Source organism: Poecilia reticulata, linkage group LG14 (assembly GCF_000633615.1).
Source record: "Poecilia reticulata strain Guanapo linkage group LG14, Guppy_female_1.0+MT, whole genome shotgun sequence".
Classification (NCBI taxonomy): Eukaryota; Metazoa; Chordata; class Actinopteri; order Cyprinodontiformes; family Poeciliidae; genus Poecilia; species Poecilia reticulata.
In genome coordinates this window covers 9897408-9920142 of record NC_024344.1, presented here as the reverse complement: position 1 = coordinate 9920142, position 22735 = coordinate 9897408, and the positions used below count along the sequence as shown (strand labels likewise).

Sequence of the window (22735 nt, the reverse complement as noted above, 5' to 3'; positions counted from 1 at the left end):
TGTAAACAGTAGTGGCACCGTGCTGTGTGGAGGCTTCTATGCACCAAAATTCAGGCAATTAAGATTAAAAAAATTATTTTGGGGGGAAAATACAAAAAATTAATTTGCATTTTCAATTAACACAAATACAAAATAATTTGTATTATTCACTTGTTTCACTATGACAAGTGAAAATGTTTCACATGTTGCAGTGAAAAGTTTTTTTCATAACTAAACTGAAGTTTGTACATTTCTGATGCACTTATTTACAAAAGTACAACCATTTTGAACTATTATGAGGACAGAATCTGCATCCCTTCCAGACTCATTAGATGTAATAATTTACTTATAACATGTACAAATGTTGTTCGAACACAATTTTATTGATGATCAGTTTACAGGAGTTTCATAGAGTTACACAATGATCACAAAATGAAATATTTAAGAAAGTAAATACTGTAATTCCTACAAAAAAAACAAACAAAAAACAAAAAAATAAAAAACAGGCAGAACAGAACACAAGTTAAGAGCTAGGACAAAAACAACAACAACAAAAAAAAAAACAGTTTAACCTTCTAAAAGAAGTCCATATCATCTGGTGCGTCGAGGTCACGATATTCAATTATATTTCGTGGATCTCCCCGGGACATTCTGCGAAAAAAAATCACATGATCTTAAATCAAAAGTTTGGAAATCCCTCAGTTTTCTGAAAACAAAACACACATCAGCTCTGCCGTGGTCTTACCTGATGTTTCGCGGCTTCCCCAGGTAGCCACCTTGTCCTCCACGGAAGTTGTCATAGTTTCCTCTGCCTCCCCCAAACTGATTAGGAGGGTAAGGGGGAGCGCCTGTCCACAACAAGAAATTTAAAGATTAATCATAATTTTACCCTGACGTTCCCAGTGCCAGAAGACGTAACGACGTACCGCCGTAGCCCATCAGAGGTGGACGAGGCTGACCAAAGCCCATTGGACCCTGAGGGCCTTGAGGAGGAAACGGCAGCGTGGGAGAAAGCAAGCCTGTTCACCAAAAGCAGAACAAAATTAGAACCTCAGCTCATTTTTCATATTTAGACCGAAMTGGACCAATGCTCTAACTGTAGCAGGAGAAGTTGTCGGGTATGAATGGTTAACAAGACGTATGCCGACCTTGGCCAGGGACAGGGAGAGGTGGAAGTTTCATCTCTGGCAGMGACGGTCTTTTAGCATCCAGGAGGAAATTGTTGAAAAACACGACCTCCTTTTTAACTTCTTCAATTTTCTCCCCGTGTTTGTTCAGGATGTGCTTCCGTACAAACTCCGGACCCTGAGGCACAGTTTGCAATAAACAGGCGTCGTAAACCGATGCGGTTACACTAATTGGCGTTGTGGGGGGATAAAAAACCCCATCAAATTGCAACATTTAAGCCATTTACTAAATCTTCCAAGCGTTCACCTTGAATTTCTTGCCGCTAAGAGGGCAGAGCCATTTGTCCTTTCCCAGCTCCTGAGTGTTTGCAGATATAAATTTCTCCACCTCGTCGTCGGGATCCTTGCGACCCATCTTCGCTGCCTCTTCCTCAGAGAGGATTTCCTTTAAACTAAATAAAGGCATCAACTTTTCCTCMGTCACTTTTTCCCACTGTTGCACTGTTTAGGGAAATAACCAGACAAAGCAGAAATTTGAGATTAGTTRGAGCAATTTGGATTGTTTTGCGCTGTAAACATTCATTGTGGCTTTTAAAGCTCTTCAGTGAGGAATGTGGCGACATCTAGTGGTTAAACACTGCATCAGTTATAAAAAGTTGTTCCAGAGCATTTATTTCAATTCATTTCTGTTTATTTGGCGCCGATTCACAACAGATGTCGTCTCAAGSCTCTTTTCAAAAGAATCATTTCAGTTCAATCATACATGCATTCCAACTGATCCTATTGGTTTAAAAAGTTCACTGTTCAAGAATCAAAATGTTCAGATATCTTGGTTCGTTTTCAGCCCACTTATATGTATAAATACAAAAATTCACAAACTTCTAATGTTTTAGTTAGCAGGGTTGAAAATTTCAAAGTAAATCTGAATATATGGTATGAGTTTRTGAGGTGGGAGTTCATACGTTTCTTATTTCCTCCTGTTCAAGTATTATTGTGGTACAAAAATATGTTCATGTGTGATTTTATACTTCTTTCATGTTTGAAATAAATAAAAAAAGGTAATATTTTGAGGTGTAATCTGTCAGGAACAAATATTTTTGAGAATTGTAGATAATTTTAAAAAGGATGGAAAGTCTGAAAGTATAATTATACCTTACCGTTTTCTTTATGCGTTCAGAACTGGAAAACAGTGAAATTCCATATAGGCAATAATTAATAATCAAAGATGAATCAAAATAAACTTGATAATTTCCACCCCGATGATTAATGTTTTTTGAAGGTTAGAATTTGTTTTGATTATAGTTTCAGTCGTAAATGTTTATTTCCATTTAATTTGTTGTTTTTGTTTTAGTTTGGATATTTATTTATCTTCCAGATCCACTGAAAACGTTTGTTTTTTTTACACAACTAACATTTATCGGTCTTTGGGAGGGAAAACCTGCATCATCAATGTATCATTATCAATATTTTACTTGAAAATGGTCTCAAAACAACAATATTACCGTTTATCACAATAATCACTGGAAGAATTTATCTCTCGGTTTCATTTAGAACGTTTCTCCATGCTGCTGCTCTCACTTGAGCAGCAACACGCAGACACACTGACCTTCTCCGTGCGTTATGCGGTTAGGAGGAACTGGGCCGCGAACATGGATCATCCCACAGCGATTAGGCATTTCATCCTCACTGGGGTATTCGCAGGTGTTGTAGTAATCAACTGAGTGCACAATCCGCAGATATAAGAGCAACCGGTCCAAAACCTGCGGAAAAAAAAAAAAAGTAATCCATGTAAAGCTTTAAGTTACTTAACTTTGACCGTTTGAGCTAGGTATGCTCAATAAACATCAGTTTAGATTTTTTATTTTTCCATAAAATGTGTAAAAAGGAAAAAAAAAAAAAAAGCAAACCTTGGCTAGTTTATCATCCTTCTCCACAGTTATCTCAGCAGGGTTTCCCTCCTTAGCGCCCTCATCTGGATCCATCCCACTGCCAGACCCCAGGAGCTCCTCTTCCTCAGCGCTCACCTCCTCAATCAGGTAATCAGTGATATTCTTCAAGATGGGGTTCTGAGCCTGCAACTTCAAGTAAAAAAAACAAACAAAAAAAAACATCCAAATAGCTCATCAGAGGGAAGATCATGCATTAAACTTCGCTCGCGTATGAAAAGAAAATTAGAATCTTTGCGACAGGAACCTCGGTGCTTTGAGCGCCCTGAGTTTTTCTGCTCCACAGATCGCCCTTTTCGTCCAATGCGTGGATGAGCTTGGCAGCCAGCTTGATGTCGTTGCGGAGCACCTGCTTGTGCTGAGTGATGCCGTTCACGTTGCGGACCCTCCGAGCCAGATCCCTGTTCACGCCTGGTGCCAGTTCGCAGTCTCTGAGCTTTTACGAAAGAAGAGTGGAGCAAACTTTAGAGAAGCAGTGAAGGCTTTTTGGGTAAAGGAGTAAAAACAGCCGACACTGACGTACGTATCGCTTGAAAATGATAATAAAAACAACTAATCTGTCATTTTATAAAGTCATTTTGTAACACAAAACGATTTGAATAACTTTAGGCAACACCTACGCGTATATTCTGGAGGTTCCAACAGATTTCCTTGATGTTGACGCTGCGATCAAAGGTCACCCAGCAACGCCGGAAAAACCTGAAAAACAGATTTGATTTAAACATCGAGCATAACCGTGTCCATTTTCTCTCCTCATAAAGTGCCATGCAACAGGAAGTTTTCCCAGATGTGTTATATGAAAGATTAACACAAAGGAGTGAATAATTACAAAGTGAAAACGTGAAACACCTACAGGGGAATTTCAATGTATTTTTTTTCTGCAAAACAGCCTAAAATCAGACTTGATGAAGAGCATCTGTGAATATCTGTTATCAAGTCTCACCACTGATTTGGTCCATTCTATGATATTTGCTTTGACTGGACCATTCTAACTCATRAATTTGCTGTGATGTAAACTATTCCATTGTATCCAGCTGGATGTTAACGGTCGTTTTCCTGCCTCCAGCTCTCTCCTCTCTGGATTTATACCGTAATAAAAAAGAAGGACTCCATTTAGTATTTGACTTCTGTTCAKRTAGAGGTATCCAASTAAATGCACACCACACTTTTCAGATTCTGATTTATCATAAAAAAGATCAAACAAAATGTWTTCAYCATTTTCCAACCACATTCAAAGTAAGCGCTACTTTGTGTCCAACACTATAAATCCCATCAAAACACAATAAATATTGTGTGTAAAGTAACGAACGTGGAAAAGCTTAAGGTATACAAACAACAAATTAGGAAGGAATAGTTCTTTAATCCAACCTGCGCTCTGGATGAGGGTCAGAAAGGCAAACGCGCAGAAACCCAGGATATCGTCGGCAAAGCTGTGGGGTAAAAATAAAAACAGTTCATACAACGACCAATAATCAGGGCTCAGACAATAAATAACGTCTGTGCTGTTCTGACTTACAGCGATAATCTCAGCCTTGGAGATGGAGGGAGCGATGCTCCTCATGAACAGGGAGAAAGTCTTGTGCAGCGGTCGTGGTCTGGGCGAGTCGTCTTTGGGTTTCTTCTCTTCCTTCTTCTCCTCCTTGGAGGTTTCCTTCGGTTTGTCTTCTGCAGACATCGGAGGAAARCGTCGGATGATTTCAGGCATTCTGAAACTCAAAGCCGCATGCTGCGATTTCGATTCGTCACCTTCTCCCTCCTCTTCTTCGTCATCCTTGTCTTGCACTTCCTCCTTCTTCTCTGGTTTGTCAGAGCATTCGGAGTTGGAGTCGGAGTCGAAGTCAGACTCGCTCTCGGAGGCGCTCGCTTCGTCGTCGCTGTCTCCGCTACGCTTCCTCTTTCTTCTTGCCTGACAAAAAAAAAAAAAAGAAAGTCAGAGATGTTCGGTCGATTTAGTTGTGTTTAAAATAAATATTTTAAGCAACTGAAGTCAGAACAACCTTTTTAGGTTCAGGCATTTCTTCTCTGACAGATTCCTTCTCTGCCTCCTGCTTTCTATCCTGCCCATCTGCGGCGGCGTCTCGGTCTCCGGTGGCAGAGTCGCCGTCCTCCTGCAGCACAGTTCTCCGTCGTTACCGCGGCTCTACGCGATCACTACCGCTTGCTAACAGAAAACGTCACACACCTTCTCAGTTTTGTTTTTCTCCCCCGAGGGCTTGCGCTCTCTGTCRGCTGTTTTCAGCTCTTCCCTCCTCTGAGTTTCCCCTCCAGCTAAAACAGACGTGGACTTCTCCCTTTCTTCTTCTTCTTCTGGCGGCATGTCCAAAATGCGGAGGTCGTGGTCAGTGCCTCCTTCCATCTTTATCACAGCTGAAGGAGAAAAAAACAACAACATTTGAGCGTTTCGTCTGAGTAGGGATGCGAGAGCTCATAAACGGCAGTAATGTTGACTTGATGCACGTCACAGTTTTGTACTGTTGGTCTCTGCAGCATGGCAGCAAAATAAATATGATTCAATTCCATAATCGACTGTGTTTCAGTCATTTAAAATGTAAAATAGTACAGTTCACCATGATTTGACGAATATTTATTTAGAAAGAAAGGATGGAAGAATAGAAAGTCAGCAAGGAAGGAAGGAAGGAAGCAAGAAAGAAAGAAAGAACAAAAGAAAGAGAAAGAAGCAAGGAAGGAAATATAACTAAAGCCAAAACTTCCTTCAACATTTTCCATGATCATATGAGATTTTCTTTTGAACTACTAATATAATAAAATATGTAACTGGAGATCATCAAATGCTGATTCAGGTTTCTTTTAACATTTTAGAAAAGAGTTAAAAACGTAAACAAAACTAAAAACATACAAGCAAACTGAACTGTGAACTTCTTGCAATGGTTCCACCCATAAAATAAGAAAGTTTCTGGATAAAAATTCAGTCGGTTTTCCTCTGAAGCCTCACCTGCGTCCAGCACCTTGATGATGGCAGGAGTCTGCTCAATRTCCAGGGAAACGTTCTCAAACCAGCCGTTCTCCATCAGGAACATAAAGACGTTCAGACGGTTGCACAGAGCGCTCTGAGCCTCTGCCTTCAGCCGGCTGGCCTCGTCCGGGTGGTATTTGGATCTGAACCTGCGTTCAGAGTGGGGGGGTCCACCGAAGAGAAGAGGGGGGGAATGACAGGGGACGGGATGAACAGGTTGGCAGAGTTACAGAAAGAAACAGATGTTATAAATCTAAGTCCTYGCTGAAGGGTCAGAAATATTTCAAAAAGCACAGATGAGTTTAAAAGGATCTTTCTTAAGAACAGTTTAATTTCAGACTTTTTGGGGCTTTTTGGTGGAAGAGGTAAAAARCCAAATTTAGCAACACAAAATCTAAATTGCACATACATTTACACATATTCTGCTCATTTAAGTCCAGACTGGAAATGATTTTTAGAATCGTAAAAGTAGGAAAAAACATGGAATTAACTCACCAAAAATGTTAGGAAAAAAACAACAGATTATGAAAAATCAATCACAGAATCAGAATGTCACATAAAAAGTTTATCATTGAGTGATCCACAGTTACCTTTTGCTCTGCCAGTATAATAACAAATATTTACAGAGGGGGGAGAAGGGGGTCTCTTCTGTCAAAATGCGCTCCACTTCACCCCAGTGGTGTGTCTGTACACACACAAATTCGCTTTTGGGTTTCGATTTGATCCAAATATAAAAAGAAAACGGCRCCGAAAAAAGAAAAAGGAAAAAAAAAAGAAAATCCTCCTTGTGTGGAGGACTGATTGGCTGTCTATCTAAAATCCCTGGTACTGTGTGTCTAAGAGCATCTGCATTGTGCGCAGTGCTTGCCCTCGCTATCTAAGACMGACTCTGGCAGAGGAATCCCGCAGTTTTCTTGTGGGGGAGAGAAAAAAAAATCGTCGTCAACTTGGGAGTAGAAGTGAAGGGAAGAAGAACGGGTTAGGTCAAAACAGAACAATTTTTGCATCATACCTGTGGAGTAAGCATTAACAAATATGACATTAAATAAGAAATTCATAGGACAGAGACAGCTAAAATCCTTAATACATGCTTCATATAGATGAAAATACAAATTTGATGGCAACCCTGGTGAAGATGTGKGAAATCTTAAATGCATTTTATTTTTAGCACAACCTCACACTAAAAAAATGTAGTGGAAGAATAATCCAAAAGCACCYATTTAAAATAAAGCATACTTTGTTTCTTTTTAGACTGGATCAAAATTTCAAGAAACTTCAAATTCTTGATTTGAAGWTTATTTATTTCTATGATGTCACATTTCTTTCTCTACTGGATTTATCTGCCCACCATCAACAATGAACGGGATTATAAGCATAACAAACAAAATCTCCAAGCTAACTGCTACAGACTTTTATCATTTTGGYCTCACCAAGACTCCATATCAAACATTAGCCACCATCAACATTCAACCGACTGGGAGTGTTTTTCTGTCCTACCAGCACATTTAGTGGCCCGTGGGCGAATTAGAGCACTCAGAAATGGTTTATAAGACACAAAAATCAACAATTTTYCATATTCATCTCAGGCTGCAAATCTAAGTTTTATGAAAACCTATTAATTAATTATTAATGTAGAACTGGATTATCTAAAAACATTCAATTCTTGACATTAGATTTTGTTTTTCAGGGTTASTTGGATTGTTTTTATGCTAATGAATTAAAAGATATAAAATGTTCTCCACGTCTTTTCAAGAAGTGCCATCAAATTCTTCTGATTATAGATTGAATGTGAAGCTACATTTTATTACATTTCACGTCAATGGTCTAAAGCAAGTCTACATTATGATTAGTGAAACTAGACATCAATCGTTAGGTAAACTCAGGTCGTACCACTCCTCATCTTTATGAGCCAAAAAGAAGTCCTGCATCTGCTGCCGACGGAAGTCGATCTTGTACTCGTTGTAGCGTTTGACAGCTTCAGTCTCATCCACTGAGTCGTCCAGGGACAGCAGGAACTCTTTAAAGCTTTTCATTATCGGAGGAGGTGGACCCAAATCCATGTCATGGATGTTCCCGAGTCTATTGGAAGAAAGCAGTTTGGTGGAGTGTTAGCTAGGCCACCAGTCAATGAAGAAACTATTGTTAAAGCTTGTTTTTAGTATAAACCTCAAAATGGCACCTTGCATAAAGCTAATTTTGGAAAGTCAAAGCTACAATTTGACATTCCTCTGACATAAACCCAAATAGTTCAACTACACAGCAATAAACAAAATGAAACTCTTGAGGCATTTCCTGATTTTCTCTTACCTAGCTTGGATGGGGATGCCCTGATGAGGCTGCATCAGGTGCAGATCAGGATGGCCCCAGTGCTGCGGTGGCCCATAGCTTGGCCCTCCTCCACCGCCGTAGCCCAAGTCATATCCCCCACGGTAAGGATCTCCTCCATGATCATCCCTGCGAGTTCACAGTAAGCATCCTAAAGAAATGGCAACAAAGATGTTATGCCAACAACACGTCAATGTTCAGTCTTACCAGTCTCTTCTCATGCGTTTCTGCTGGGGGCTCATGTCGTGTCTGGGCGGGCTAAACCTCTCCCTGCGACCACGGTCATAATCTCTGTATTCACCACGGCTCCGACGCTCCCTGCCCCTGTCCCACTCCCTGGAATATTGAGAAGGAAAAGATGAGAAGGGAGCACTGGTTTTTAAAGGCGTCCAAAAACAAAGCGCTCCTCATAGTATGATGCAGGTCAAAGCTGCTTTGGTAGCAAAACATGAGCATGATGCTATTTTTCATCACTTTCATACCTGTCGTTCCAGTCATCCCTGCGTCGATCCTCTCTTTCTCTAGAGCGATCATAATCACTTCTCTCCCGTCTGAATTTGTCTCTTCTCCTGCGATCGTATTCATCGTCGCTGTCTCCCATCTCGTAGGAAAGGAGTACAAATTAACCCCTCAGCATAAACAGCGGCGGGAATGAATGACATTTCGGACAATGAGCTCTAACGTCAGAAGCGCGCACAAGCTTATCCAGCTCAATAATTTATTAACTGGGGCCTGAAATTACAAAAGAGATTTGCGAAGCAAACACTAAAACTCGTGCTCCTCTTTAAAACTCGTGCTGATCTCGCGTCTAACTGGTGCAAAGGAAGCTGGTTACACAAAGCCGACAGCTAAAGCCAAACTGGCGCAAAGTTCTCTTTGAATGAATACAAGCGTATACATTGAAAAACACATAAACAATTCTAGATAATAATGTGACATAGAATAACCGAAAATGTAGCAAATATCCTAAAAATAAAAAGCTAGATAAAAAGTAATTTCTTGAGGCTAAGGCTATCCAGGCTACTTTAGCTTAAAATGCTAACATGCTACATGCTCAAACTTAGCTATAAAAATACAACCTTAGCTCGATTTTCAATCGAATAAACCGAAAGCTTGCTGTCTAACCATCATTACGAAATTCGTGAAAATAATCAAATACACCAAACATAATAATATACTGCAATGCATTTGTTTGAATGATATTCACCTCTTTTTCCTGCTCGGTCTCGCCGTCTTGTGCAACAGGAACTCGCTTTCGACGATACCAGTAAAAATATCGCCATCTAGTGTTTTGGAGTGCTACTGTTTTTTCTTTCTCTTTTTTTTTCTACTTATCTTACTTTCATTCAGTCCGTTAACAATTTTACCACCCCGCCCAAATCAATCTGTACAGATTTTTTATACATGTCAAAAATTATGTTTCTATTTATTGTAGACAAAATGATAAAGCTTAGCTGACACATTTCAGTTTTTAGTAATTAAATAGGTAAAAACTGAAGTTCAAATGTCTAAAGTTAATTTTGTTTGCATAATTCACAAGCTTCAATATGCGCAAGATCATGTAATTCATAATACAACTTTAAAGACTGTACAGACACATCTCCAAAAGTTTTAATATCATGAAAAAGTTCAGTATTTTTTGTCACATATTTCGGAAAGTGAAATTTGTATGTTACAGATAGGGATATTTCAAGTCTTCATTTCTTTTAATTTTTTTTATTATCAATAATTTGAGTATTCAGTGTCCATAAGACATCATCATCAAAATTACAAGACATACAAGCTTGAAATATTTCACTCTATGTGTGATAAAACTGAAATTATATTTTTTAAAAATCACAATATAAAATTTATTTTAGATTTTTTTTAGATTTATTTTTAGATTTTGATGATGATGCTTTTCCATTGTTCATCTTAACATTGTTGACAAATATGCCTTTAAAAAAAAAAATCTTTTATGGTATGACATTTGTGTAAATTAAATGTTTTGCTTCACTAAGAATGGTGGACTTAAATGAAAATGTTCTTGAAAAGTTTAGCTTCCTGTTGTCTTATCTGAGTAATTAATAACATCCACAATTACGCATCCCATCCTTTTCTCTTTTTTTGCAGAAACTTAAAAGAGACAAATGCTTTTGGCAGGGAAGTAGATAAACAAATAAATAATCTTTAGTTCTCATAATGAATCTCTTAAAAATATAAGTAACTATGAAAGTTTTTAATTTATTATTATTTGTCAGAGTTTCTGGTAACATCTATGTGGCAATCAAGGATTTTCTCTTGCCCTGGGTATAAATATGACATTACACAGCCATTCATCGCTGGACAAAGGCCCAGGTTTAACACTCAGGTGACCAGTGGTAAGGAAAAGCGCACTATTAGAGAACCGTAGTAAGAAGTGGCATTTTAGAGTTAGGTTTCTGTCAACCCACAAAAAAGATAAACTAACAAAGTTTGCAAAAATTTACAGGGATTTTACCTGGAACCACATACTGTAATCTGGTCAAGTGAGGCTAAACTTGAGACTTTTGGCAATAAATATTAAGCAAATTTGCTATGAAATAAATTATTAAAATGGAGCAAACCACCCAGATACATAATCTATCTTAATTAACAATGTGAGATTGTGCTACTGGATAGAAAGGTGAAGGTATTTTACGGCATTTTAATCAATGGTGCCAATAAATATGGCTGACACTGTAACACATCATATCTTTACTGACCCTTTGTAGTCAACCATCAATTTATTTTCAAATGAGGGTCAAAAAAGCCAGAAGGAATATAATTTTTTTTTAAAGCAACAGTTTAATGGGTAATCATTTCTAACCACATCACGTTCATTATACATTAAATAGCTTAATATCCTGTTTCTTTGTCCTTCCTCGGAACCTCAGCTGCTGCCTCATGTGGTCCTGCAAAGTGCGTGGCCACACTCGGGTCGCCTGTGCATCATCGTCCAGGAAGAATTCAAGTTTCCTGTCTGGGAATTCCTGCCCATCTTTCGAGCCAAATGTGAAGTCGTCTCCGACTGCCAGGCTGACGTCCCAGGGAGTGGAGCTCATTTGCTTAGGGTCAGCACTATCCAAATAACCCTGTAAAAATGCAGCACATCAGCGGTGAACTGCAGCAGTAGTTCAGATCTTGTCATTTATCTTTTTGTGATGGAAATTATGTTTTTAACTGAGTCGCACATTTGAAGAAATGTCAAAATAATAAGCAGGGAAAACTGTAATTTATGCAAAATCAAGGCCAGATTGAGATGTTCACTTTATAATACAAATTGTAATTAGAGCAAGCGGTGTGGAAGAACACAAACACTAAAACCAAATTAATAATTAAAAAAAATCGTGTTATTTACCTTGTTATGTTGTAGAGAAATTGCTCTTGAATCCCGTGGCAGAAATGACATTACAGTAAAGAGCAGACAGAAAAATCTCATCGAGGAGGTCGAATATGAAGACATTGCATCTGGTGTTGGCAGGAGAAAATTCTAAAACACAATGGTGAGATGTCCTCTCAAAGCGTTACTTTATAGGCTTTTATGGTTTAGTAGCATGACGACACAGTCCACTGTGCTGCTGTGCTTTTGTTTCTAAGTTCACATGGAACAAAACTCAGAAAAACCAACCCTGGGGTCATGAAGCTAGAATGCTATACTTAGCTGCTTGATATGAGAAGTATTACGAGTATTAACACATTCATTCAGATTTACTATGAATTATCTTTTCTTCAACACAACAGGAGGTCATTAAAGGTGCAGGAAATGCTAAAATGAAAAATGATTAAAATGAGTCGGTTCTTGAGTGCAAAAAGTCTTGATGAATTACAATTTCTGTAAAACAAGAAACTTTGTATAGCTCTTTAAAGCAAAAATATAAGTCAGCCTTAATACCAAAATATAGCTGAGATAACATTCACAAAATGAAATTGTTTTGCAAAAGCATTGAACCTTTTCACATTTTGTCACGCTACAACCATGAACTTCAATGTATTTTGCTGAGATTTAAAGGCGAACACAAAGTGGTGAGCTTTCCATTAGTAAAGATTCAATTAGTAATATTTACAAATGGAAATCTAAAAAGCGACTGAAATCCATCTTGTTTTTCTTTGAAAAATAGTTCAAGCTAATTCAGATTGGATTGGTCTTCTGTCACAACAGCAATTTTCACACTTTGCCTAGAGACCTTCTGGCTACTCTTCCCTAAAGGTCAAATTACAAATTAGTAAAGTAAATAGTTATCCTTTTGATAGATACTCATGCAAGCTGTGAATATTTGAAGCTTTCCAAAATTATCATAATCCTGTTTCTCATTACTGCTTTTCTGAATAAAGCTCTCTCTGCCTAGCCTGTAAGCTAGGCGGAGAGTTAGCTTACAGGTTAGCCTGGTGGGGAGGGGAGTCCTTTCTTTAGAAAAAAGTACAACTAAGTGTTGCTCTACCATAGAACTATTTGAACTATTTGCAAAATATTCAGTCTTTTTAAACCCCGCTAAATACATAAATTAATTGTAATCACAATATGACAAATTGAAGAACATGTATGTCAATACAATGTTTTACACTCACACACACACATATTTTTAGCTCCCATGGTTTGATATTGTTTCTGTTCGTCTGGTGTTCACAGGTGGAGCATACTTCATTCAGGTAGGTGCCAAGCTCTAATTAGTTCCTTTCAAAGGCCATTAATTAATTGAAATATTCTCTTAGGTGAGCTGTGCTTTACAAAGCTTTAGCGTTTTATTACTTTTCTTCAAGCCACCCTTGACTCATTCAGGTTCAGCTGATTCAGACCTGCACAAGGACAATGAAAATGTTTTAATTTGCAGCACGGTATTGAATTAATGCATGCTACTGTTACTAATTACCGTTTCTCACAGTGTCAGTTTGGTTCGTTGATCTGTGACTCCTGTTTTGCTGCTGAAAGTTTCTTGGTTATGCACTGTAGTGACTTTTACTTGTTGCCAATCAGCAGCAACTAAAAGGCAGCAAATGTAGAAGACGGAGAAGTGCTTTTGAGACGGGAAACAAGAAGTGAAAAAGTTCAAGACTACTAAAGTCGTACTTTGGCTTTACGACTTTAGTGGAGCTCACTAGCTCCACTCCCTGAATAATAACACTCTCCAAAGAATTATTTTTCAAAGTGGTTTTATTATCAAGAATTGTGTCAATGAGCATTTGTAAAGAGAAATTACTCAACCTTCCTTATTACAACAAATTATGGCAGCAGTCCCATCTCTTTTCCTCTTACTCTGTCATAAACAATTCATGTTTCTTCTCACAGACCTTTAGAGAATTTATGGATTCTCATTCTTATTTTGTACACTGTGCATGTACAGTCTGACAACCTAGGCACATTCTAAAATAAAAAAAGTGTATTAGTGTAATAATTAACATTTGAAAATCAGCCATTTCCATTTGTTTCCATTAACAGACATAGCAGAAAATGTACAGTACAAAAGAAAATTTGAAGCATATTGTGATTCTTAAAACAGATCCAAGTCAATCCTTAACAGTGCAGGATCATTGGGCAGTACAATGTGAAGGAATGTTAATAATCCACAGTTCTGTTGTTGCCCCTTCATGCTCTACCCACTGAAAGCTAATCCTCACAATTTATGTCCATCATATGTAGCGTTTCCTCTGCCTTAAGATTGATGGACTTGCAGTATCAAATGACACAATAATTGCACTAATTCTTTTATTGAAAAATCAAAACTTGTAAAGCATATCTGTGCGACTATGTTAGAAATAAAGCAAAAATAATCACAAAAACCCTGTTTACATGTTTTTAGAGTCATACAGAACAAATTATTATAACAGCACTCAATAATTTTAACTTTAGAGCTAATCTTCATGATTTTTTCTTTTAATTTTAGGAATAAAAACACTATGGCCAAAATCACTGAGGACTTCCACTTGTGAGGCGTTTTACATAAATGAGCAGTAAAAACCCCAAAAAGGCCGTCTTTCACCAACTTTAATTTGATTAGTCCTGTCCTGATGTTAGGCTACAAGTAAAGATACACAAAGAGACACAAAGGTAGGGAACAACATATTAGATTACAGAACAAGACACAAGAACAAAATAAAAACTGAGAAAGGAGTGTCTATCTCGACCACTCGGGTTAGAAACAACACACACATGAACATCAAGGCTGATGAAAGGCAATGCACTTTTTCCCTAAGACGCTTTTCAATATCACAAATCTTAATCTGTAATTATTTAAAAATAAGTTTAAAAAAAAGAGTTAATTGGCTTTTAAGCTTTTCAAAAGATTAAAAGTGAAGCAAAAACCTAACATTTACATGACCAAACCCAATTGTATTTTTTTTGCACTTGCTTTTTCACTTACAAATCCAACTGACCTTTAATTGTGAAAAAAAACAACAACCTGAGTTCACTCAACTGAATAAATGGGATAAAGCTAAAAATCTTAACCGCCCACATAGCTATGTGAGCAACAATGTAAAAGCAGCAGAGCAATATTAAAGTGTTTCCAATGTTATATTATAGTATAATCCATCATCAAAACAGAAAAATCCAGTCCTCTGGAAAAAAAAAAGTCAAATTAAAAAGATAAACAACCCTCTACACCCACCTCCTCGTAGAACAACCATCTAAAGGAGATGATTTAAAACAGGGAACTTTCCTTCATAAACCACTTCAACCAAAGTAACTGACCACACAGATTTCTGTTACACTGTGGCGACACCAGAGTTTAGGTCATGTGTGATAAAGTCACAGAATACAACATGTGACAAGCAGTAGTTCAGCGAGAGTTATTGAGTGCATCGAAGGGGAGCAGCTCCTAACATTTGGCTTTGGTGAAACAGATTTGTGCTTTGACACCTAAAACGTTTCCTGTCGACGTTTGGATAAAAGATTTGTTGGAAATCGACAAATGTGGAAATAATACTAAAGTTTTTGCCGACTATAAATCTTCCAGCTAACAAAGCATGGTGAAGCAGAATGCTCAGGTGAAACTTTCCTCCCCGTTCGTTTTTCGTCTTTTGGGTTTAAAATTAGGCTAACAATCTGGCAGGTAAGTTCAGACCACCACTTCGTTCCTACCAATGAGCCGAGCTGTGTCGTCCTCGTCCTCTCCTCCGTCACCACTTTCTGAGTCAGTGTCCTCCTGTGGGGAGTAGTAGCCATCATAGCCCAGGACGGGGGAGTCGCGTTGGGTTGGAGAGACGAGGCACTGGGCAGCAGTGGTGGTTGTGGCCGAGTAGGCCGACGGAGACCCGGGGTTGGACGGGCGCAGCAGAGGGGTGCGCTCGGAGTCTCCTTCGCCCTGTGCTGCTTCCTCTTCTCCCCGGCCTCCGGCTTCCTCCTCAGAGTCGGACTCGGAATGCTCCGGGTTGTTTCGGGTCACGCGTTGTTTGCACACGGGACAGGTCTTCTTGGACAGGGTGAGCCACGGGTCGACGCACTTGCAGTGATACGCTAAAAGAAAAAAATGGAAGATTCAAGAAAGAATGAATCAATAATTTTTTAAGCTAATAACAAAAAAAACTTTAAGAGGATTTCTTAGTAATCTCTTAAACAACATGATGGTTAACATAACATGACACAAATCAAATTATTTACCATGTGAACAAGGTAAAACTCTCAGCTTGTCTCCTTCTTCATACTCATCAAGACAGATGGCACACAAATCATAGTCATCTCCTGAAATTAAAGGAAAGCAAGGAGCTGATAAATGGACTTGCGCCTTGAAAAGAAGAAATTAATAACGTCACTGATTTTAAGAACTTTTCTCAAAGAAAATATCAATAAAAAAGTAGCTAATTGAGGTAGAAATGTAACTGTAATTAAACAGCACTGACAAAGTCTAATTAAATTGATTTGTCAGACTTAAAATAAATAAATAACACCTTTAAAAAGTCCCAAAGGATAAAATTCCTTATATTAAAGTTGCACAAAATGTACATAATACAAAAAAATAAAAACGGTACAAAGACTACAGCGGAAAGTTACCTTTCCTGAACTTGTGAGTTGGAATGCGCTTCAGTTGCTCCTTGGTCAAACGATTTTTCCTCAGACGTTTTCTGTACTGCACACACCGTATAACCTGAGCAACACAGACAGGAGACATTTTACACACACTAAAATTTAACAACTTAACGGTTACCCGACTTACACCAAACTCGTAGCTCATTCACAAAAGCTTATCAAGACAGCAAAAAAATAATAATTTAATCATTTTAAGTACATTTTTTAACTTAAAGAAACAATGTGCAAGTCTGTAGCATCTGGCCTGATTTACCAAACATCTATTAATGCATTAAATCAGGAAAATTATTGAACAGCCTATCAGACGCATTTTCTACTGATATTGATCAAACGTCTATCGTGTTATATAATGTTATTGATTTATTGCCCAAACCTGAAACATGAAACCTTTGTCAATAAATCGCAAAGCTTGAAGTCATTGAACATGACTTTCAGAGAGAAAATGTTGTGAAAGATTAATCAGTTACAGTGTTATTGCTTTTACGAGGGAAGTGTTTCTTTTATGCCTCAGACACTAAACATTATTCGTCAGTAAGCAGTGGGTGGAGAAACAAGTATGAGATGCATTTCACATAAACAACACCAACAGCCAAACTCTGTTCAATAAGAGAAACATGCTTTAAGATCTGTAAGATAACCTATTACAAAGAAGGAACCGTGCATACTTACTAGGACTACACACATCACAATAATAATCATCCCAAGTACCCCAGTGAATGGAATAAGGTAGTACGAAAGTGGAAAAATCAACTCCGGCTTGAGTATCACATAGGCCCTGTTGAGAAACAGAGAAAAATAATCTGTTAAATACAACAACAACATGACCACAGTCTGTAACTGTTATCATGTCTAAATCTAATGCTGGCTATTATGCGCCTGCTTTGGCATTTTCCTGATTACCTAGAGAACGTTTCAAAGGTTTTATTTTTTTTTCCCCTCACCCGTGTTCTGGAATTACTTCCTCCTTAAGCCTCCTTGCAGCGTAGGAGCTGGTGAACACAGAGGGGATTTCAATCTGATCTGCAATAGTCTCTGAAAAAGAAAAAAAAAAAAAAGATTTAATCACTTAGAATAATGCAAGTGTGGTAAATTTGTGATAGCACATATTTTTAAAAGCAGCCAGAGAATCAACTTGACTTGAAATTAGACATTTGTTTCCTTGCTTATCATTAAATCAGTCACACAAAATAAAGTGTGAGATCCATTTGTTAACACGTTCCTTTTGAATTTAAATCAAAGAGTTCATAGAGATCAACTGTTTATCCTACCCAAGTTTCAGCTTCCAGAGGGGGAACACAGCGAGATAAACACTTACCATTGCTAAAGTTCATGTTGAGAAGCAGGTCAGAGTTCAGGTTGTGAACGATTGCCGCGCTGTATCCAGCCTGCTGTGCATTTAAAACCTGGAACAATATCACGAATACGTAGGATCAGATTCCATCACAAACATCACTAATCGTTCTTTGTCGAACGTGGCTCACCTTTATGTCAAAATTGCAATCAAAGCGCTTGATGAGAGCAATAAATTTAGTGGTGTTGGCGTCGTAGTTCGGAGGAGGAGGATCCATTGTTGTACAACCATTGAGTGGATGGGAGACCACCAAAACTCCCTTTTTAGGATGAAAGAAACAGGAAGTCAAAAAAAAACAAAACAAACATCAACAATATTAATTTGGAAGCAGTAATAAATAAAATCTCTCTCCTCACCATCAATCCCTCTTCAGGAAGAGGAGGTCCAAAGAAAGCAGGTAGGTCCTCAAACATCAGGGCAGTCTGGTTTTTATAATGCTGCCAAGCAAACACAGAACATGAGTGGAATATAAACACGTCATTGCAGGAAGTGAAATGTAAAGCTTTAATTTTACTTACAACAAATATATATGCATGTGTAGGTGAGGGGAAACACATCCAGCTGAAAGAGAGTAAAACGACACTCAGCTCAGTGCGCTTCCACCACACAGCAAGGTTGGCCATCCTCGGTTGTTTTCAGTGGCACTAAAATGCAAGAAATAAGAACAACAGAATCATAAACAAGTATTTGTACATTTACTAAGCAAAAGAGAATGAAATAAAACATCTGGCATCAAATAACTTAATTTTAAGGCTCAAGTTCCACTCTTGGTTTGTTTACAGAATTTAAGGCAGCATGAGATTGATACTGTCCAGGTATTTAGTGCCAAGAGATTATCTTCTTCTTGTACATTTGTTTTTCACTTGTACAAACTGTGACATGGATGAAAATGATTCTATCAAATCCAAAACAAAATCCAACACAGGATAAAAACCTTTACGTTTTCTTCTGCTGGAAGGAAGAAGACTGAAGTGCTTACAATCAGCATTAACATTTGAAGGCAAACAGACAATTCAGGTCGATTAGCAATGGAAATATACACAGATATGCAAACAATGTACTGTGAAGGGGTGGACAGCAGGCCTTAATAATAATAATTAGTCTGAACCAACTGTCATTTAGACAGTATTGACATTCTGCTTTTCAGTATGTAAATATATTCTCTAGATGTATTTTGTTTCAAATTAAATGACAAATGACTGTTTTGCACAAAAACCCCCACTTCTGAGACGATTGTTGCAGTGAGATCAGGTACTTATATCTTAAGGATGACTTATGGAGACAACCTACTACGTTCCACTTTTCAACATGCCCACCTAAAAGTATTTTATAGTCCAATAGAAAATAGTCCAAAATAGTGGTAGGGTATTTAGAGCACTTTACAAATATAATATCGGAGTGGTGTGCACATTCTTGACCAAAAACTATACAGCAGAAAGAGCTAAAACATGGATCACAGTGATCACTTTGACCAAAATGGGAACTTCTACTTCTACTGCACATCTCCTTGAACACAGTTATACGGTGGTAGCAGCATCATGCCATGGGGATGTGTGTGCTTGCAGAAACAGGAAAGTTGGTTTGAACAGAAAATGGAAACTGCTACATGGCATGCATACAGCAATACTGAAAGAAAACCGGAAGTTAGCCTTCAAGCTGGACAATAACACTAAACATACAGCAGCCAGATCTACAATGCAATATAGATGTACAAGGTTGATAGAGACATACCGATACGTATCAGTAGCTGCTCAAATTGTGGTTCTCAGAGTATAGCATTTTCAGTCTACTTTACAAGCTTTTTGTTAGCAAAAATAACATAAATACAGGTTAGTATGGATATGTTGACCTGCAAAAGATGCGGTTTATGCCGAACTAAAGTTACTTAGAAATTAACAGATATGTTTTAATAGACCCAAGTATTTTAGGTCATAATGCTATCTAGGGAAATAAATAAATAATAATAATAATAATAATAATAATAATAATAATAAATTTAATTTATAGCGCACTTTTTATTAATAAAAATCTCAAAGTGCTACATGGTGCAGCTAAAAACAGATTAAATCAACAATCAAAAACAATTAAAAAAAAAAAAGACAGTCATTTAAAAGTGGAGTGGGCTGAATGAGACAAAAGTACATAACTAACATTTCAAAAGCAATACAGTACATGCCATATTTTAATAAGGCACTCACCGTATTTCCTTGTTTACGCCTCCACACCGAGGGGTGTAATCGAAACTCAAACCGTCTAACAGAAAATCCTTAAATGAGTCAGACCTTTATTCCTGGACAATTTAACAGCTTTATCGCCACCAGTATATATTTCCAGCAGAAAACACCACAAACGGAAAGGATTAACTTGAGGTTTGCCGATGTTTGGCTAGAGTTAGCAAATGTTAGATAACAGGTTCCATTTTCGTCTCCCTCCCGGAGCCCGTACACATAGTTTATACCGAGTCAGATTAACAAAAACTATTAATCTATCCAACGTAAAACCGACGAAACTAAAACCTAAAGTTTCCACAAGCTAAATTAGCCGCTTACTGCTAAGGTTTGTTTGCTACTGTTTCTGTCATTTTCTTCTTCGTGGTCTTTGTTGCGTTTGTTTAGTTGTCTGTCAACTAAACGTTCACTACCGCCACCAATTGGTGTGAAATGAGAATGCATTGTTTTGAGTCCCCCAACCTCCGAATTCAAGTAAATAAATAAATCCTCGGTCATTGCCTTACTTACCAAAAGTACTCACTTTCAAAGAAAAGCCTACTGATTATTTGCCTATTTCTATCACACCTACAAAGAGATATGAGGAAAACAAATATGCTGGCACCTCCAATTACAGGTGCCAGCATGAAATTCAGATTTATTCTAAAGTAAATAGGCATGAAGAGAACAGCACAACAGTAATACCGTGTTGTAAGTAAGAAAAACAGTGAAAGTCAGAGCAAATGCGGAGGAAATGAAGGTTTCAACAAGCACGGGCAGAAAGACTAGTTTCACTGCATTCAGTGGTCATGATGCGTTTCAGACATTTATCTTTTTCAACTTWTACAGGCATGGCGTGTGAAAAACCTCACTCTTTATGCAGGGAAATTCAATGCAGGAAAAAAAAACACACAACAACCTTGAAATAATAAAGCACTTTTTGTCAAATACCCAAACGCTGAATTCAACAATCAACAGACAGTGCCCTCTGGCGTTAGACCTATGTAAAATACTGTTTTACTGTTTTTTTCTCAATTGTATTAGTATATTTCTCTGGTGTATATTAGTCCATTATCAACAACATTAGTGCCTTGCAGTAGCAGTTTCTAATTCCTTCCAAGAAATTGCATGCTTTTGGACGTGCATCAATTGCTTCCATGCAATTATCTGCTGTTTTATAACATCGTTTGATTTTGTCATGTCGGTGTATACTTATGTAGGCTGAATAGGCTGAACAAATGGCTTTCATTTCATTGCTTGAGGCAATCAAAAAATGTTGAACTAGTTCTAAAGATCTGTCAGTCTTTACCATTCCTTCCTGAAAAATCCTCATTTCACAACAGTTTCTCTCAGTTTTCATTGATTATATTGATTACAGTTGTGCACAGCTTTACCCAAAGGGTGTCTGTTTGAAATAACTTTACCTTTGCACGATACTACGAACAACTTCGAATTGGAAAGATTACATGCAGTAAAAATGTGGACCATGTGTTTGTGTCTGGCACTCATTTACCTCACTAAATACAGCAAAACAGAATTTACTGTAACTTACTGTAACTGTAGATTTAAAATGACTGTGCTAATAAAGCAAAGAGTTGTCTTGAGCAATTTCAGGAACTGTTATTGTGATCTGACTTTTGTGCACAGGAAAACACTTCCAGATTAGTTTGTACTAATTGTTTTGGGAAATGCATCAAATAAACTGAAAGAACTGTGCTTTCAAAGACATTATTTGGAAAGAGTCTTAAAGAAATGCATAAAAAACATCATACAATTTGACTTAATAGTTTAACATGTTTGTTTAATTTCAGTTAGAAAGACCAAAGATATTTTGATTTACTAAATGCTATAATAACGAGACAAAGTATATGTCAGATATTTATGTATAAATGTCTTCAAAATCAGAAGTTTACATGTAGATTACTATCTCTTAAAACAATGAGGGCAAGCACAGATGGTGATGTCACGACTTTCAAAACTTCTTATAGGTTTGAAATAATAGGAAGCACGATCCAATTGGAGGTTTAATCACATATAACATTTTTAATCGCTGTCCTGTTGGAGGTGTTATTCTCATATTCACCACCAAGCCACCTGGAGGGTTTGCTTCCACAATTTTATGAGAAAATGTCTTCTTTATTTAGAAACCAAGGAATGGAAGTTCAGATGGCAACAAAATTGGAACAGTGTGAGAGAAACCCTCTTAGAATTAGTGATGGAAAGAAAATGTCTAATAGAAACTTCTGCATGTTTTCTCAGTGTTATACACGACATCTAAATCTATAAATGTAGCTAATAGAAAAATAATAGGAAGGAAGAAAGTTACAGATATGATCTTTGTACAATAAGGCCTGTGTAAACAGAAGTAGTTATTTCTGCATGAGGCTTATCGTGACGTCCCCCTGAAAACGCCACGTTTACTGCCTTTGTAAAAGCTGAGTCACCAGTCGAGGCTGAAGGTCATTATGATACAGAAAAACAAAACCATTTCATTCTTCTTAGCCTTCAGGAATTGGCTGCACATTTGTGAAATTTACATTTAAAGCACTTTAGAGGTAACTTAATGCAACAATTAGATGCAGATCTGACAGCCTGTTCAAGCTGAACTTCAGCTACAGTGTTAGACCAAGAGCTGTAGGTGCAATGCAAACAAAAACAAGTAGTTCTTAGAGTATCAGTCACAAAGTCTAATTGTTTAAGACATAGGTACAGCATTTTCTTTTTTTCCCCGCTGTCACTATGAAAATAACGGTGCCTTATATGAATGGAGTTTTTGACATTTATATATTAATAATGAGTTGGCACT

At 37.6% G+C, this 22735-nt stretch overlaps 2 protein-coding genes across 4 annotated transcripts; both read right to left on the bottom strand.

Annotated features, from left to right (window-relative positions):
* Positions 1–341: 341 nt before the first annotated feature.
* Positions 342–9641, bottom strand: srrt (serrate RNA effector molecule homolog (Arabidopsis)). Of its 3 annotated transcripts, XM_008427631.2 has the most exons (20): positions 9559–9641; positions 8834–8952; positions 8559–8687; positions 8334–8480; positions 7917–8105; positions 6006–6175; positions 5235–5419; positions 5050–5160; positions 4799–4958; positions 4569–4717; positions 4421–4482; positions 3673–3751; positions 3300–3488; positions 3014–3184; positions 2713–2866; positions 1414–1607; positions 1128–1284; positions 906–998; positions 725–827; positions 342–630 (listed from the first exon to the last, which is right to left on the bottom strand). In XM_008427631.2, the coding sequence occupies exons 2-20, from the start codon at positions 8950–8952 to the stop codon at positions 555–557; spliced, it is 2637 nt and encodes an 878-aa protein (XP_008425853.1). In that variant the 5' UTR covers positions 9559–9641; the 3' UTR covers positions 342–554. The 3 variants fall into 3 exon arrangements, with proteins under 3 accessions (XP_008425853.1, XP_017164177.1, XP_017164176.1); XM_017308688.1 differs by lacking the exon at positions 9559–9641 and having other exon boundaries at positions 342–652; XM_017308687.1 differs by lacking the exon at positions 9559–9641 and having other exon boundaries at positions 3014–3178.
* A 3841-nt stretch (positions 9642–13482) lies between these two features.
* On the bottom strand, positions 13483–20328 carry rnf167 (ring finger protein 167). The gene is made up of 10 exons (XM_008427630.2): positions 19921–20328; positions 18241–18366; positions 18079–18159; positions 17853–17981; positions 17687–17774; positions 17313–17403; positions 17041–17146; positions 16336–16429; positions 15946–16026; positions 13483–15801 (listed from the first exon to the last, which is right to left on the bottom strand). The coding sequence occupies exons 2-10, from the start codon at positions 18343–18345 to the stop codon at positions 15404–15406; spliced, it is 1173 nt and encodes a 390-aa protein (XP_008425852.1). The 5' UTR covers positions 18346–18366; positions 19921–20328; the 3' UTR covers positions 13483–15403.
* Positions 20329–22735: the final 2407 nt, after the last annotated feature.

What these genes read in the sequence shown, in the direction of transcription:
- rnf167 (XM_008427630.2), bottom strand. Translation starts at nt 18,345, where the DNA reads ATGGCCAACCTTGCTGTGTGGTGGAAGCGCACTGAGCTGAGTGTCGTT. An exon ending in CAACATGAACTTTAGCAATG is followed by an intron (nt 17,404 to 17,686) that starts GTAAGTGTTTAT and finishes TTTCTTTTTCAG; the next exon opens with AGACTATTGCAGATCAGATT. An exon ending in TTGTGATGTGTGTAGTCCTA is followed by an intron (nt 16,430 to 17,040) that starts GTAAGTATGCAC and finishes TGTGTTGCTCAG; the next exon opens with GTTATACGGTGTGTGCAGTA.